This window comes from Octopus sinensis, linkage group LG13 (assembly GCF_006345805.1).
Source record: "Octopus sinensis linkage group LG13, ASM634580v1, whole genome shotgun sequence".
In the NCBI taxonomy this organism is placed as follows: Eukaryota; Metazoa; Mollusca; class Cephalopoda; order Octopoda; family Octopodidae; genus Octopus; species Octopus sinensis.
In genome coordinates, this window is record NC_043009.1 from 36,359,669 (window position 1) to 36,373,992 (window position 14,324).

Here is a 14,324-nt window from a genome sequence, read left to right on the forward strand (position 1 = left end):
TCACTACTCTGTAACAGTTTCCAAAGGCTATGAATAACATTCTTCTTCCTTGGAAATATGAAATATAACAAAACAAAAAAAAAAAAAAAACAATACGAGAATGGGTGAACACAACCTACCTGAACCCATCCTCCATTACTTGATATTTGTGGAAGAAATTCAATTCAGTAATGCAGTGTAGTAAAACACAGTGCTCCCTCTGCTTTCAGGGACAAGCAGTACGTCTGTATCTACATATGGTCATTATTTGTAGTTAGGTACACAGGTAGTTTAAGTATCTTGTTGCATAAACACAATGTTGCTATAGTTACAAGATATAAATAACCAAATCTTATTCAAATTAATAGACTGATGTCTACCAACCTAATCAGCTACAACACTCAGGGTCTAATATAGTACTATATTACCAAGTTAGTATTATAGTGATTCATTTAGAAAACCTTTAGGGGATACACACCTGTACCATCTTGTCCTGTTTTAGCCTGAGCTGTTGACATGGTTCTCACAACATCAATAACTTCCCATCGAGATAATTTTTTAATCTAAAACAAGAAAATTTATAAGTAGCTGATTAATTGACAAACAGATATCTTTGATTAAATATTACACACATTTATGAACAAATGACAGATCCACTATAACATATCCATTAACTTACCTCTGATTCCTGCACCCCAAATTTGCGGAGAAGTTGTTTTGCATCTTTAAGATTAAGTCTTCGTAAATCAGCATCAGTCCCTGTAACTGTACGCTTCACAGGGGTCTGACTATTCCCTTCTTCCTTTGGTTGAGGTTTATTGGGTACCTTCACATAGGAGAAACCTTCCCCGCAACCTGTCGGATCAGCAACTCCAGTTAGATCAAGAAGGCACTTGCCCTTCATAGCAGAAATAAAGGCTCTTGTTGTGTTCCAAGGTGCTGTCCGTACCTACATTAAAAAGAAAGTAGATCTCATTTACAAAACTTCACATCAAGTCAAATAACAAAAATAATAATAGATTTGTCCCATAACTGCTTAACCTTTTCGTTACCATATTTATTTTGAGATGCTCTGTGTTTCTTTCAATTACTTTAAATATAACAAAGAATTTAGTAAAATAACTTAGTTATCATTAAGCTACTGTTAGGAACATAAATTGTGAGAAAGGTTTGGTGGAAGATTTTAATTCAAAAATTATGAAAGCAAGACATTTGTATTACAGAGCCAGAGCCGGTTTCAGATGGGTTGGTAACAAAAGGGTTAATGGGTTGTTATGGGGTAATTAACTGCTGAAGACTTGGTCTTTGTATAGCTAGGACAAGTCTGCCAATTAAACATATTCAAATCTCTAAACCATATCCATAACCATAGAAGAGTTAGAACTGAAGTGCCATGGTTTAACAGAACACTTGTTAATCACATAGTGCTTACAACAGCAAAATTTTTTTTGTTTCATTTCCACACAATAGTATTTGTAACAGGCTGGGATATGAATTAGTTAACATTAGCAAGCTAATTAATTTTAGTAACCTCATCATCAATCTTCATTTGTGTCTCTTCTTCATTATCATCTTCAGGGGCAAACAGAGACTTTTCACCATATCCTGCATCCTGTAAAAAAAAAAAAAGACCAACACATTAAATGAAATGTTCAAATAAGGTTAACAATTATTTAACTTTAGTATAAGGATGAGGGAGGAGCATGACTAGCCAGTATTTGACTATAGTCAACAACCTCCACAGTATTTGACTGAAGTCAACCACCAGCTCCCAGTGATATTTCAGCTGAGAACTGAAAGAATAGGACTAAATACCTACGAGAGAGAGAGAGAGAGAGAGAGAGAGAGAGAGAGAAAGAGAGAGAGAGGGAATGTACTGCAAAGTGTAAAGTCCAACATTCTACTGAGGTTGCCATCCATCACCATAAATAAGGTTAGATTGAGAGAAAGAGGTGAAAAGACAGAGTGTATGATGTAGGAAAGATTAAGATATTATGGATTGATGGGACAGAAGGAAAAGGGATGGAGAGAGACAGAGAAAAGGAGAAGGGAGGAAGAAAGGAAGATAGAGGGGGGGAAAGAAAGAAGGGAGTGAAGGGTGGAAAGAAGGAGGAAGAGAGGAAGGACAGAAAGCAGAATTGAAGAGAGTGAAAACAGAAAATAGAAAGACAGAGAAAAACAGAGAGTGAGAATGAGAGGAAAGTAAAGAATTCTACTGAAAATCAAAAGAAAACTAAAACAAGAGCGAAAATGAAGAACAGAACAAATGAAATAAGAGACCACTGATGGCCATTAGCTTACTTTTAATCTTTGCTCAGCAGCCAGCATGGCATAATAGCCACAACATTGTTCAGGGGACACCATTGCTCGCATCTCTTCTTCAGTGGGTAAACGAAAGTCTGGTTTCAATACCCACCAGTTTGAGTCCATTCCTGGTAAAAAGACATTTATTTCCAGTTCAGAATGCAGTTATAAAATATTACCAATATCATCATCCTTTCTCAAACTTCCCAACGACATGGTTTGAGGTTCAGTCCCACAATGTGGCACCTTTGGCAAGTGTCTTCTACTATAGCCTTGGGCTGGCCAAAGCCTTGTGAGTGGAATTGGTAGACAGAAACTGGAAGAAGCCTGTCATGTGTGTGTGTGTGCGCTTGTTTGTCTTTCACCACTGTTTGACAGTTAGTTCTAGTCATCATCATCATCGTTTAACGTCCGCTTTCCATGCTAGCATGGGTTGGACGATTTTGACTGAGGGCTGGTGAGCCAGATGGCTGCACCAGGCTCCAATCTTGATCTGGCAGAGTTTCTACAGCTGGATGCCCTTCCTAATGCCAACCACTCCGAGAGTGTAGTGGGTGCTTTTTACGTGCCACTGGCATGGGGGCCAGTCAGGCGGCACTGGCAACGACCTCGCTTGCTCGAATCTTTTTACACGTGCCGCCGACACAGGTGCCAGTGAAGCGATGTTGGTAACAATCACACTCGAATGGTGCCCTTTTACATGCCATGGGTACGGAAGACAGTTGGCTGCTCTGGTAACGATCACGCTCGGATGGTGCTCTTGGCACCCTACTAGCAAAGGCATAAGTGCCAGTAAGGCGACACTGGTGTGTTTACATTTCAATTACTTAGCAGTTTGGCAAAAGAGAACAACAGAAAAGCACCAGGCTTAAAGACTGCAACAAGTAAGGAAGAATGGAAAGCAACAATAAAGAAAATGTGGAGGCCTGCAAGCCACCTGGCAGTCAGCCCATCAAGGTAAGCAGTATGTATTTACTATGGCATCAGCCTTGATAACCTCCATTCATTTCTTTAGTTACCAAATACAGTAATAAAACCAAACAAAACATTCATTATCATTTAGCGTCCGTTTTCCATGCTGGAACTGGTAAGCTGGAGAGCTGCACCAGGCTCCAGTTTGTTTTGGTTTGGTTTCTACAGCTGGATGCCCCTCCTAATGCCAACCACTCCATAGAGTGTCTTGGATGTCCTTTATGTGTCACTGGCACAGGTGCCTTTAACATGTCATCGGCATGGGTGCCTTTTATGTGTCAGCAGCACAGATACCTTTGCATGTCACCAGAACATTAGAATTGAATTGTTATTGTTTTCCGTATCACATACATTTATTGAAGAACAGCATCATTGCTTATAGAACAATCACTGGTTCATTGGTGATGGTAATGACAAAGGATACTCTGTGAAACTCAGATAGCAGAAAATCTACACAGGGTATTTTTCAAAAGCACATTTTCTTGGTTTTATCAGCAAAGTTTATTTCATCAATATTAATGGTAGTAGCAATGATGTGGCTGCTGTTGATATTGATGCTGTACTTGTTCTTGTTGTGGTTATTGTTGTTCAACTTTAAGTCAGCCCTTGTAATACGGGATAGATTTAGCTGTCATTTCTAGCATGTCAAAGAGCACCATAGGAATGGCCTAACCAATGAAGTCAGAAGGTTGTGATTAATAATGAGGCAGTAATGAATAATTAATAAGGAAGTTTATACTAGTAACAAGGTACTAATGACTAATTAATAAAAAAAATTGTAATGACAATGACTTCACAACTTAGATGTCACACAACCACACATGGAGAGTTGTGTTCATCTCAGATATTTAACCAGTTGAGGAATGTCCATCACTTACAGAAAAGACATGAGACCATTCCAGAGCTTAGAACACATGGAACATTGTACAGTAATGATGGTGGTGGTGGTGGTGGTAGTGAGGGTATTGTTATTAATTGCTGTTGTAGTTGTTGTTTAGCATAGGTCAGTTCAGATCCAACAGACCCACAATCAAAGTTGTTCCAGCCAGACTAGACTTGTAATATCAATGACCACAGGGGAAAGATTCGACTGTTATTTCAAGTAGGTCAACAACAGGAAAAGAAAAGGAAGGAGTATATCTTATGTAGTTACCGGTTCTCTTGAAGTCAGCACACAGTTTCAGTCGTTTGCGTATACTGCTCTCTGAGTGAGACGGGAAGGCTTTCTTGATGTCGTCCATTTTGATACGACGAGGATTGTCTTTACTCTTCCAAAACAGACGGTATATGAAAACCTGTCAAAGTGGACAGACAAAAAACAGTTGTTATAAAAGAAAAACATAGATCCAAAAGACACCAAGTAGTTCAATGGAGTATTACAGTGGGACTGTTCTGGGCAATACTGGGGGAATCGATACACGTTATGTTGTTTCATGTACAACAGTCACTTCAGCCTCATAACATCAAATGTTTCCACTGCATTGTTAGTAAATTTTCTTTTTCTTTTTCTTTTTTTTTACTCTTTTTTAATGTTTCACTCATTTCACTGTGGCCATGCTGGAGCACTGCCTTTAGTCAAACAAATCAACCTCAGGACTTATTCTTTGTAAGCCTGGTACTTATCCTATCAGCCTCTTTTGTCGATCCACTAAGTTACAGGGACATAAACACATCAACACCAGTTGTCAAGTGATGGTGGGGGAGACAAACACAGTCGCACAAACATACAAACATACACACACACACACATTTATTTAAATATATATATATATATATATATATATATATATATGCGATGAGCTTCTTTCAGATGTAGAGATGTAAATTGGGTTGTTGGGTTAGGGTGTGTGAAAAGTTTTCTTGTTATGTGTGGGTGGAACACACAGGTCGGGGGCTAGCAGATGGCAATGATATATGATACAGTGACACAGGGCCAAGAGGACAGGATTGAGGAGTGGAAGGTAAGCATAATACATGAAGTGGAAATGCAAGGAAAGGAAAAAAATGAAGAGATATAGTTTGGTTTGTTGTGTAGGGTCTGTGAGAAGTTTTCTAGTCAAGTTTGAGTGGGTGAGGCACACAGCACTTTTAGAACTCAGTTTTGCTGACTTGGGTGGGTCTTCTCAAGAACCTCCATATCGCCAAACATCTCAGTCCATTGTTGTTTCCTCTGTGAGGCCCAACGTCCTGAGATTGGTCCTTATTACTTCATCCCACACCTTCCTGGGTTTTCCTTTTCCGCAGATACTATCCATTTTCAGTAACAGGAACTTCTTTATGCAGCTGTCCTCATTCATATGTATCACATGTCTAAACCAATGTAGTCTTCTCTCTTGCATGTTACATTTGATTCCTCTTATGCCCAACTTTTTTCTAAATACATTTGCACTTTGTGGTGTGCTGAAGTTAAACATCCAACAGATCACACTATCATCATTTCTCTTCAGTCTACACATGTCTTCTTCATTCAGAACACAATTGTTGCTTGTCAAGAAATTCCCAAATCTCTTTGTCTTTGCATCTTCATACTGGATTATGTATAGCGAACACTTGACTTGTAAACATTTCTGTCATTGAAAGGTCAGTCTTTTGTTTTAGATGTGTCCTGCTTTTGGCTGTCCACTATACAATGGGAAAAATGTACTTTGTCTCACCTATTCGACTTTCTATTAATTTTCGAAGAACATTTCTACAGCCTCTACCTATAATCAACTGTTTTGCTTATTTCTGACCTTTTTTGCTAATTTTTGACTGCTTTTGGCTACTTCTTTTACTTTTTTTGTTTCTTTAATTGTTTGGACTTTTTTTTGCTAATTTTTTTAACTTTCATTTTTGAGATGGATTGTCCAAGATTTGAAATGGCAATGTATGTACATCCCTTTTGATACCAACCCATTCTAGATAAGCCCTATCTAAATCAAAACCTTTCATCAACATTTTGTTTTAATTTATGTTCCAAATGCAATATATTTCCAGAGGAAAACAGTAACAAAAGGACATACACACACATAGTATATTTACTGGTACTTATTTTGTTGGCCTTGGAAGGATGAAAGGCAACATTAACCTTGGCAGGATTTGAACTTAGAGCATAAAAAAAAAACATAGCCAAATGCCATCAGCCACCCACAATATGCAAACATTTTAAGTGTACCTGCAGAAAGTCCCGGATGAAGTTATTGGCTCTTTTGGAGTTTGGGCCTGGTACTTCATATAGTGCACATTCTTGACCGACGATATAGATACAGGTTAGTTCACGAATGTAATAGCTGCAAAGATCATAAGATAATAATAATAATAACAACAACAACATGAGGGTAGAGCATGCTCAAAAAACTACCTTTTTGGGGACAGCAAGAATTTCGAGATTGGTATTAAGTATCTTCCACAATGCTTAACATCAAGGTACCAAGTCTTATAATTTGTGGAAAAAGACCCTGTGAGACCTTTGACAACAGGTTGCTGTCCACTCTCAAAGAATTAACAAGAGCAACTAAGATAGAGAGTTCTGAGAAGTAAAATATAATAATAATCCTTTCTACTATAGGCACAAGGCCTGAAATTTAAGGGTGGGGGATAGACAATTATATCAACTCCAGTACACAACTGATACTTATTTTATCAACCCCAAAAGGATGAGAGGCAAAGTCAACCTTGGCGGAATTTAAACTCAGGATGTGAAGACAGATGAAATACCTCTAAACATTTCACCTGGCATACTAACAATTTAGCCAGCTTGCTGCCCAAAATATTATTATTATTATAATAATAATAATAATAATAATAACAATAATAATAATATCATCCTTTATTGGGTCTAAAATGTAAAAGATTATTCATTAAAAACATAAACAAAACTTATAATTCAATAATCCAATAATTATCCATTTATCTATTTCCTCAACAATTTAACAAACACAAAATTTCAAAATAATCAAACTCTATCAAAATTTAGATTGTGAATGTGAAAATTATTTCTGAAATGCAATAAAAGTAAAAAAAATATGAGGTATGCTAACACTCTCCATTAGATGGTGAAGGTCACTACCAAAAATGTTAAGATATTTCCTCTCCTTACAACAAACACTCACAATACCATCATATATTGACTTTCTATAGTATTAACACTTGGTGTTGCACACCGAAACAAGTTTCATCAGGTTTTCTAGTGATTTTATTTGATATCCAAACTCTACTTACTGCTGCCTGGTTCGTATAATTAAGAAATCAGTTTCGGGCATACAGTGTTCATAAACAGGAGCTCGGAATAAATTATTTTCGAAGGCTTGAAGGCACAGACCGGGAGCCAAACTGCCCAAGAATGGAGATGTGTGAGCATATGCCAGTTCCCCATAAATATACTGTGGTGGATTAGAATCTTTCCCTGGTTTCTGTGAATGAGAAAAAAAAAATTGTTTACAAGACAAAAATCAACAAAGTAAAAAAAAAAAAATAAGGTTAGATAAATACAAATCCTTTTGAAAATGAAAAACAGAATTATAAAATAAATGAAATCTTTTTTCATATAAAGAAATAAAACCTATTGTAGTATATTATTTTCAGCAATAATAATAATAATAATACTGAGATTAGAAAACTGAAATAATGAAATTCCCAAATAAATATCACTTTCTATGTAATATAGTGGGTGTTTTTCTGTTATGAAAGGTAACATTTGACAAATCTCTCTCTCTCTCTTTCTCTCTCTCTCTCCCTCTCCCTCTCTCTCTCTCTCTCTCTCTGCACATGCATCATAGCCAAGGCACATAATTCTCTATAGATAAGTCTACTTAATTGAAGTACAGTTCTTCATCATAATTTTAATGACCATTCTCCCATGCTTGCATGGAAATTAATTGGACAGAATTCACTGAGGCAGATTTTTCTATGGCCAGATACCCTTCCTGTCATTAAGCCTCACCTGTTTTCAAGTAAGATAATATTTTCCCATAGCTAGATGTTATTCCATTGAAAATTGGAAACAAATAACACCATTTGTATGATGGTGGCACTTGCTTACAACTATCACATGATGTCAAGACAAAAACACACATATACATACATACACACATGTGCATCATCATCGTCGTCATCATATAACGTCCGCTTTCCATGCTGGTATGGAATGCGTCATACAGTCTAACTTTTACTCTGAGCAAGAGGCCCTTTGTGACCAGCTGAGGTAGGAGCTCTCTGAACTCTCTGATATATATATATACACACACACATACATATATACATATACTTACACATACGTGCACACGTGCACACACACACACACACACACATACAACAGGTTTCTTTCAGTTTTCATCTACCACAAGACATTAGTCAACTTCGGGTTTTACTAAAATTAGAAGGAGCCATGCAGTGGGACTGAACCTTTAACCATATGGTTGGGAAGCAAAGTCCTTAACCATACTGCCACCCCATGAGAAGCTGTGCCTTGCTCATAGTCACTGCAAAATAATTGAAAGATGGGATGAAGTGTGAGTGAAGTCAACAGAAGGCAAGTCAATAAAATATTGAGATTCTGGTCAAACTGTCAAGCTCACACATTGTCATTGCTGCTGTAGATAACCAAGACAAATAAACTTCCAATGGTTCAGTAAACAACCCATCTGTAAACTGATACAAAACAAAGTTCAGTTAGGCAGAAATAACTGTATAACTAACAAGTACTTCACTAATTTTCATTAACTGGCTTTAACCCTTTAATAGCCATATTTTTAAAGAAATACACTGTATTAAGTTTCAATTAACCTTTAAAATAATTAATAATTTCAAGGGATTTAGTAAAATGCCTAAATTTAGCCAGTGTTTGGAACATTTTCAAATAAAATTGTATGATGGAATGTATTAATGTAAATATGAATATTTTTAACCCTTTAGTGTTTAAACCAGTCACATCTGGCCTAAATATTCTACTTGTTTTATATTTGAACTAGCCATATCTAACCTCTCACACCTAACCTACATTGACATTCTAAAAATAAGCAATCACGTCATTGAAACCTCAAAGCTATAAGATAATGCATGATTAATTAAAAACAATTTGAGTGAAAAAGTATTACATTTAACAGAGTAATCTGAACACTAAAGGGTGAAACAAAGGTTTAAGTATAAGAACCAGAGATTAGTCTCATGTGGGTCAAGAGTAAAAGAGTTAACCCTTCTGACAAGTGAAACTTGCAACAGATCTTTCAACCACTGAACACAAAGTACAATTAATAGCAATGAAAGACAGAGGGTAAATAAACAGAGAAGGTGACTGGATATTAAAAGCAACAACTGATGTGGCACCAGACAAATGATTGTGCTAGTATGAACATTTAATGCATATAAACAACAAGTTATTATGTACTGACAGTAGAAGGATGTGTGTTAGAAGAAAACCAAAAAACACAAAAGAAGTGGTGGTGGCAGATCTAAAGATGTTGGGTCTAGTGAAAAAGATGACACAGACTGAAATGGAATGGTTGGTTGTGTACCATATTGGACACTCTTCCAGTATGAGACAGATGTTAAAATGTTGATAATTATAATGATTACGATGACAATGATGAGATGTTGATAAACCTAGTAGATACCTGATAGGCCTTTTAGAAATACCTTATAAATACTTATTAGAGTGGGTCTCTACTTTAAATAACTAACCTTAAATAGAAAACTACCAGAAAATGTTTGTACAATACAAAACCATAAAATATGTCAAGTGAAGTGTCCAAGTCAAAGAATGGAAATACACTCAGGACTCAATTCCTCTTTACATTGCTCACTAGAAACCAAATGGTGTGAATTATAAAGTATACCCTTTTATAATAATTCTTGACTTTGGTGGCCATTCCAACTTGCATCATCAAAGGTGGAAATTCTTCAGAGTATTCAGTCATGATAAGTTCTCCATCCATGCCAGAAAGATCCTGCATTGTACGCATGAAGAAAATTTCCCCACCACCATAAGCTTGTCGTTCAACTTCTCTCATCTGAAACAAAAAATAAAATTGAAAAATTCACTCAGAAAATATTGTTGTTGTTTTCAGCTACCTTATTTGAATTGTTACAAAAATCATTGCTTGAATAGAATATCAGAACCAAAAGTAAAAATATCATCTTACCTTTGCTTTCCGCTTTATTTGTTTTAACAAAGGTAAAACTGAATGTGGCCCATGTGCGGCCAATGCTCCATAGGAATAACGTTTGATTTGTGGACGATGGAAACTGCGTAGTTTTGAAGGCCCCATATGAGTTGGAAACAGGGGCTGCCTTAATTCCAAAGCTGGGGTAGAGTGCTACAGAAAAAAAACAAAAGATATAAATAAATACACACACACATATTTGAATTTCCAAACAAGAAAAAGAGTACTCAATACACAAAGTAAAGTTTATTTATTGGAAGCCAGAAACGTCAGTTACTACCCTAAGTGTCGTATTTCTGCTTTACACAGTAATATATATATATATTCATGCATTCATTTCATATCAATTTTTCAATCTAGTGTGCATCAGATAAATATATCATTGAGGCATTGTTCCACAGCCAAATGTCCAACCAGTCACTAAAACTTACCTGTTTTCAAGTAAGGGATCTTTGATTTCACATATCTTCAAAGTCATGAAGTGAACAAACAAATAACAAGACACAGCTCCTGACTTTCATACAGAACAAAATTAAGCATACACAAACACACACACATACACACACACACATACCTACACACACACACATACCTACACACACACATGCACACGCACATTTACAATGTCTTCTTTCAGTTTTTGTCTACCAAATTCAATCACAAGGCTTTGGTCAGCCCAGCATTGACTAAAGCACTTTCCCCAGGTGCCACACAGTGAGACTAAACCTGAAACCACATGGTTGGGAATCAGACTTCTTAATCACACAGCTATTCCTTTGTTTTTACACACACATACTCTATAAGAATGAAGTCCCATATCACAAAGGAAACTATGAATGAAATACTAATGTGACAAAATGCAAATAAGAAAGAAAAGAGGAAAGAAAGAAATCAAGTAAGAAGAGAGGAAAGTGTTTGGTATTTGATACTTACCTGGATTAGACTTCCTCCCATGTTAGTCCGGAGAGCATTATCCATCGTAAGCTTTGGATTGTAAAACTCATCATTTGATAAATTGAAAGGATCTTTCCTTTGTGTAGAGGTTGGAATCTAAAATAAAACATGAGTATCATCATTATCATTATCGTTAGTGAATGGGATTCGTAGAAGAGAGGAAACCAAGGAAGACACAGGCTGAAATGGTGAGGGCTGATCTCAAGATGTTGAACCTCACAGAGAAGACAAAAAGCTGAGATGATTGGTGATTCACTATGCTCAAGAAGACCTGTCTCTGCCAGTGAAAATGAGGTCCTAAAAGTATTATGTTTATTCCTGTCTACGCTAGGCCCTAAACCCAATTTGCCTATGTTAAGCACCACCACCATATCACATCTTCCTATGGCTCATCCTCCATCATTCTTCTAACTACAGTATTTACTCAGCTGCTGAAGAGCAGAAACAGCACATACTTCTTCCCACCTTGGCACTACTAGAAACCTTATATTTGTCAGTGTGTTTTATGATCATACTTATTAAAACACCTCTTATTAAAGGATTCTTTCTGTTTTCAGACCCCACATTCAGGCTACTTCTATTTGCAGATCTTTATACTACCACCGCCACCACCATTAATATTACAATGTAGCAATTATTAGTAATTTATTCTGAAGACAGACAGACAGACAGATAGATATAGATATACATTTACATATTGGGGTACACTAATACTAATTATAGCCACCAAATGTCACCAGTGATTACAGTCAGGTTAACAAAGCAATATTTTATGTATCATTCATTATATTTTCAGAAGGTAAGAATTGTACACAAATGTATTGTTTGATTAACAACAAAATGCTAGATTTAGGGGAAAAAAAAAAAACAGGTATCTATGAGGTCACTCAACCTACAAGAAACGGCAGCCAAATCTTTTTTAAATCACACCATTAAATGATGCAGTCCTACAAACATGTCTGAAGAAACAGGAGAGTCACAGCTAGAATATTTTTAATCGTATACCTATTCTATCAGAGGTGATCTAGGGCTATAGAACAACAACAGACATATTAACAATGACAACAACAATATCATTTTAATGATACAAATGTGATGGCATACCTCTTTTTCTTCCTCCTCTTCCTTAATAATTCCAGCCTTACCAAGCAAGATTTTTGACTTTTTAATTTCCTGTAAAATTAATTGAATATTAAACTTAGAAACAATAAATGATAATAATATCATTTGGTTTTAAATTCCTTTGTCTGAAATTAAATATATATATATGTGCTGTTACAAAACTTCATGCTGTGTTAAAAGAGAGTGGATGCCCTATGTAGGCAAGAGGGGAATGAAGCATGGGTAAATAAATATGGGTAATTTATAAAATATAGAACAATAGCATCTACTCACCATATGTCAGACCGGCAAGACTGTAGTGGTGCTGATTAGATGAATCACAACACAGTGGTGGAGATGTTTTCATTGATGGACGTTAAGATTAAATTTGTTGTTGTATAAAATGATCTGTTGCTTAGTTTCCAAAGTGTATGTTGCGATCGTGTTGTCGCTTATGTAAACTTTAACAGTGAGAGTGTAGATGTAGGGGGTAGATGTGTCATGTACGTTGGATATAGAAGATGAGGCTGGTGGTTTGATGATGAATGGATAGAAATAGAGGTGAGCAAAGGACAGGTGTTGGTTAGGTGTGAATTAATGTCATGAAATGCCTAAAAATGTAAATGCCATCATAAAAGAGAGTCGTATGTAAGTGAAATACTAATGTGTTCGAAAATGATGAAATGTAGTAATCCTATAAAACCTCCTTGTACACAATGTTTTTTGTTTTTCGTTGTGGAACGAATGCGAAAGCATCACTGTTGCTGCCGACACACGAGCAGCCAACATAAAGCTGACCATGAGAGAAACATGGCTCTCCCAAATGTATTCCCGCCACAGACAGTGTTTGACCCTGTGCTTTGTTAATTGACATTGCGAAACATGGCCTTACTAGGAACTGGGACCTCCGAAATATGAAAGGTAGGTCTGCTCCTGATGGGAAAAGATACATCCTAGGTATGAGCACAACGTTGCCTCGACCGCACCCAGTGATAATGGTGGCTTCAATCAGATTGGGAGATAAGGACTTAACGATCAAACGTGTGCCATTGCATTGTTTTGGGGGAACCAAATTTCTAATGAGCATTATCGGGGCACCAACTTTAAGTTTGAGAATATGTGGTGGTAGTCCGGGGGGCTCAAAGGAATTGAGTACCTCTATTGGATAATTGATGACGTCCTCAGGGTCAGGAGTTGTATCGATAGACTTATATACATAGACATTCCCAGGAATGAGTTTTAGCATTTCATCATTAATATGGTGAACAGTTTTATTCCTCGGGGCCAGAATAGCCCTTTGGCCAATCCAATCCATATTCTGATAATTAGCTTGTAGATCTGGGAACACTGCATCTCTGAGATCAGAAGGCGTTTTAACAATGGTACAAATGGAATCGATGGCAATATTACCATTTTCATCCCCTGGTATTTTGCCTTCGCCAAGTGCAAGGAGGGTGTGAGAAAATGCTGTTGATGTGATATCACGTCGCATATGTGAAGTGTTTTAGTTGTTTAATCAAATATTTGTGTAAAGTGTATAGAAACGTAAATTGAAAAAGAAAATGAATAGAAATTTTTAAGAAAGGAATTTGTTTACATACATGTGTCAAATGGCAAATGTTTGTGCAGTTGTCCGAAATGGAACCAGGGTAAATGTGTGGAACTGATGTATTATAATGAATAGTCCTTCTCGTTCAAGATACATTTGTGGTGTGTCATGGTGTGTGTTAAGTACGGTATATATGTGTTGCAGCTATAAACTTTACATGCCACGTGATTACAATAGTCAAACAGTAATAATAACAACAAACCTTTTTAATTTATCCCCATTTATGTGAAACCACTTATTCAAGTTCAAGTCATTGATGCAATTTT

General features: G+C 36.5%; 1 protein-coding gene across 4 annotated transcripts in view; it reads right to left on the reverse strand.

The window, feature by feature from the left end:
* The window catches only part of LOC115218415 (transcription initiation factor TFIID subunit 1), a 79,983-nt gene that overhangs the window by 47,809 nt on the left and 17,850 nt on the right, over positions 1-14,324 (reverse strand). For all 4 annotated transcript variants that reach the window (XM_029788216.2, XM_029788215.2, XM_036508307.1 and 1 more), the window contains exons 12-22: positions 12,453-12,521; positions 11,328-11,444; positions 10,374-10,547; positions 10,068-10,241; positions 7,456-7,646; positions 6,410-6,524; positions 4,409-4,550; positions 2,281-2,411; positions 1,511-1,591; positions 659-928; positions 458-542 (exon numbers count right to left, since the gene is read on the reverse strand). In XM_029788216.2, coding sequence (XP_029644076.1) covers positions 458-542; positions 659-928; positions 1,511-1,591; positions 2,281-2,411; positions 4,409-4,550; positions 6,410-6,524; positions 7,456-7,646; positions 10,068-10,241; positions 10,374-10,547; positions 11,328-11,444; positions 12,453-12,521 — 1,549 coding nt within the window. The remainder of the gene's footprint in view (positions 1-457; positions 543-658; positions 929-1,510; positions 1,592-2,280; positions 2,412-4,408; positions 4,551-6,409; positions 6,525-7,455; positions 7,647-10,067; positions 10,242-10,373; positions 10,548-11,327; positions 11,445-12,452; positions 12,522-14,324) is intronic.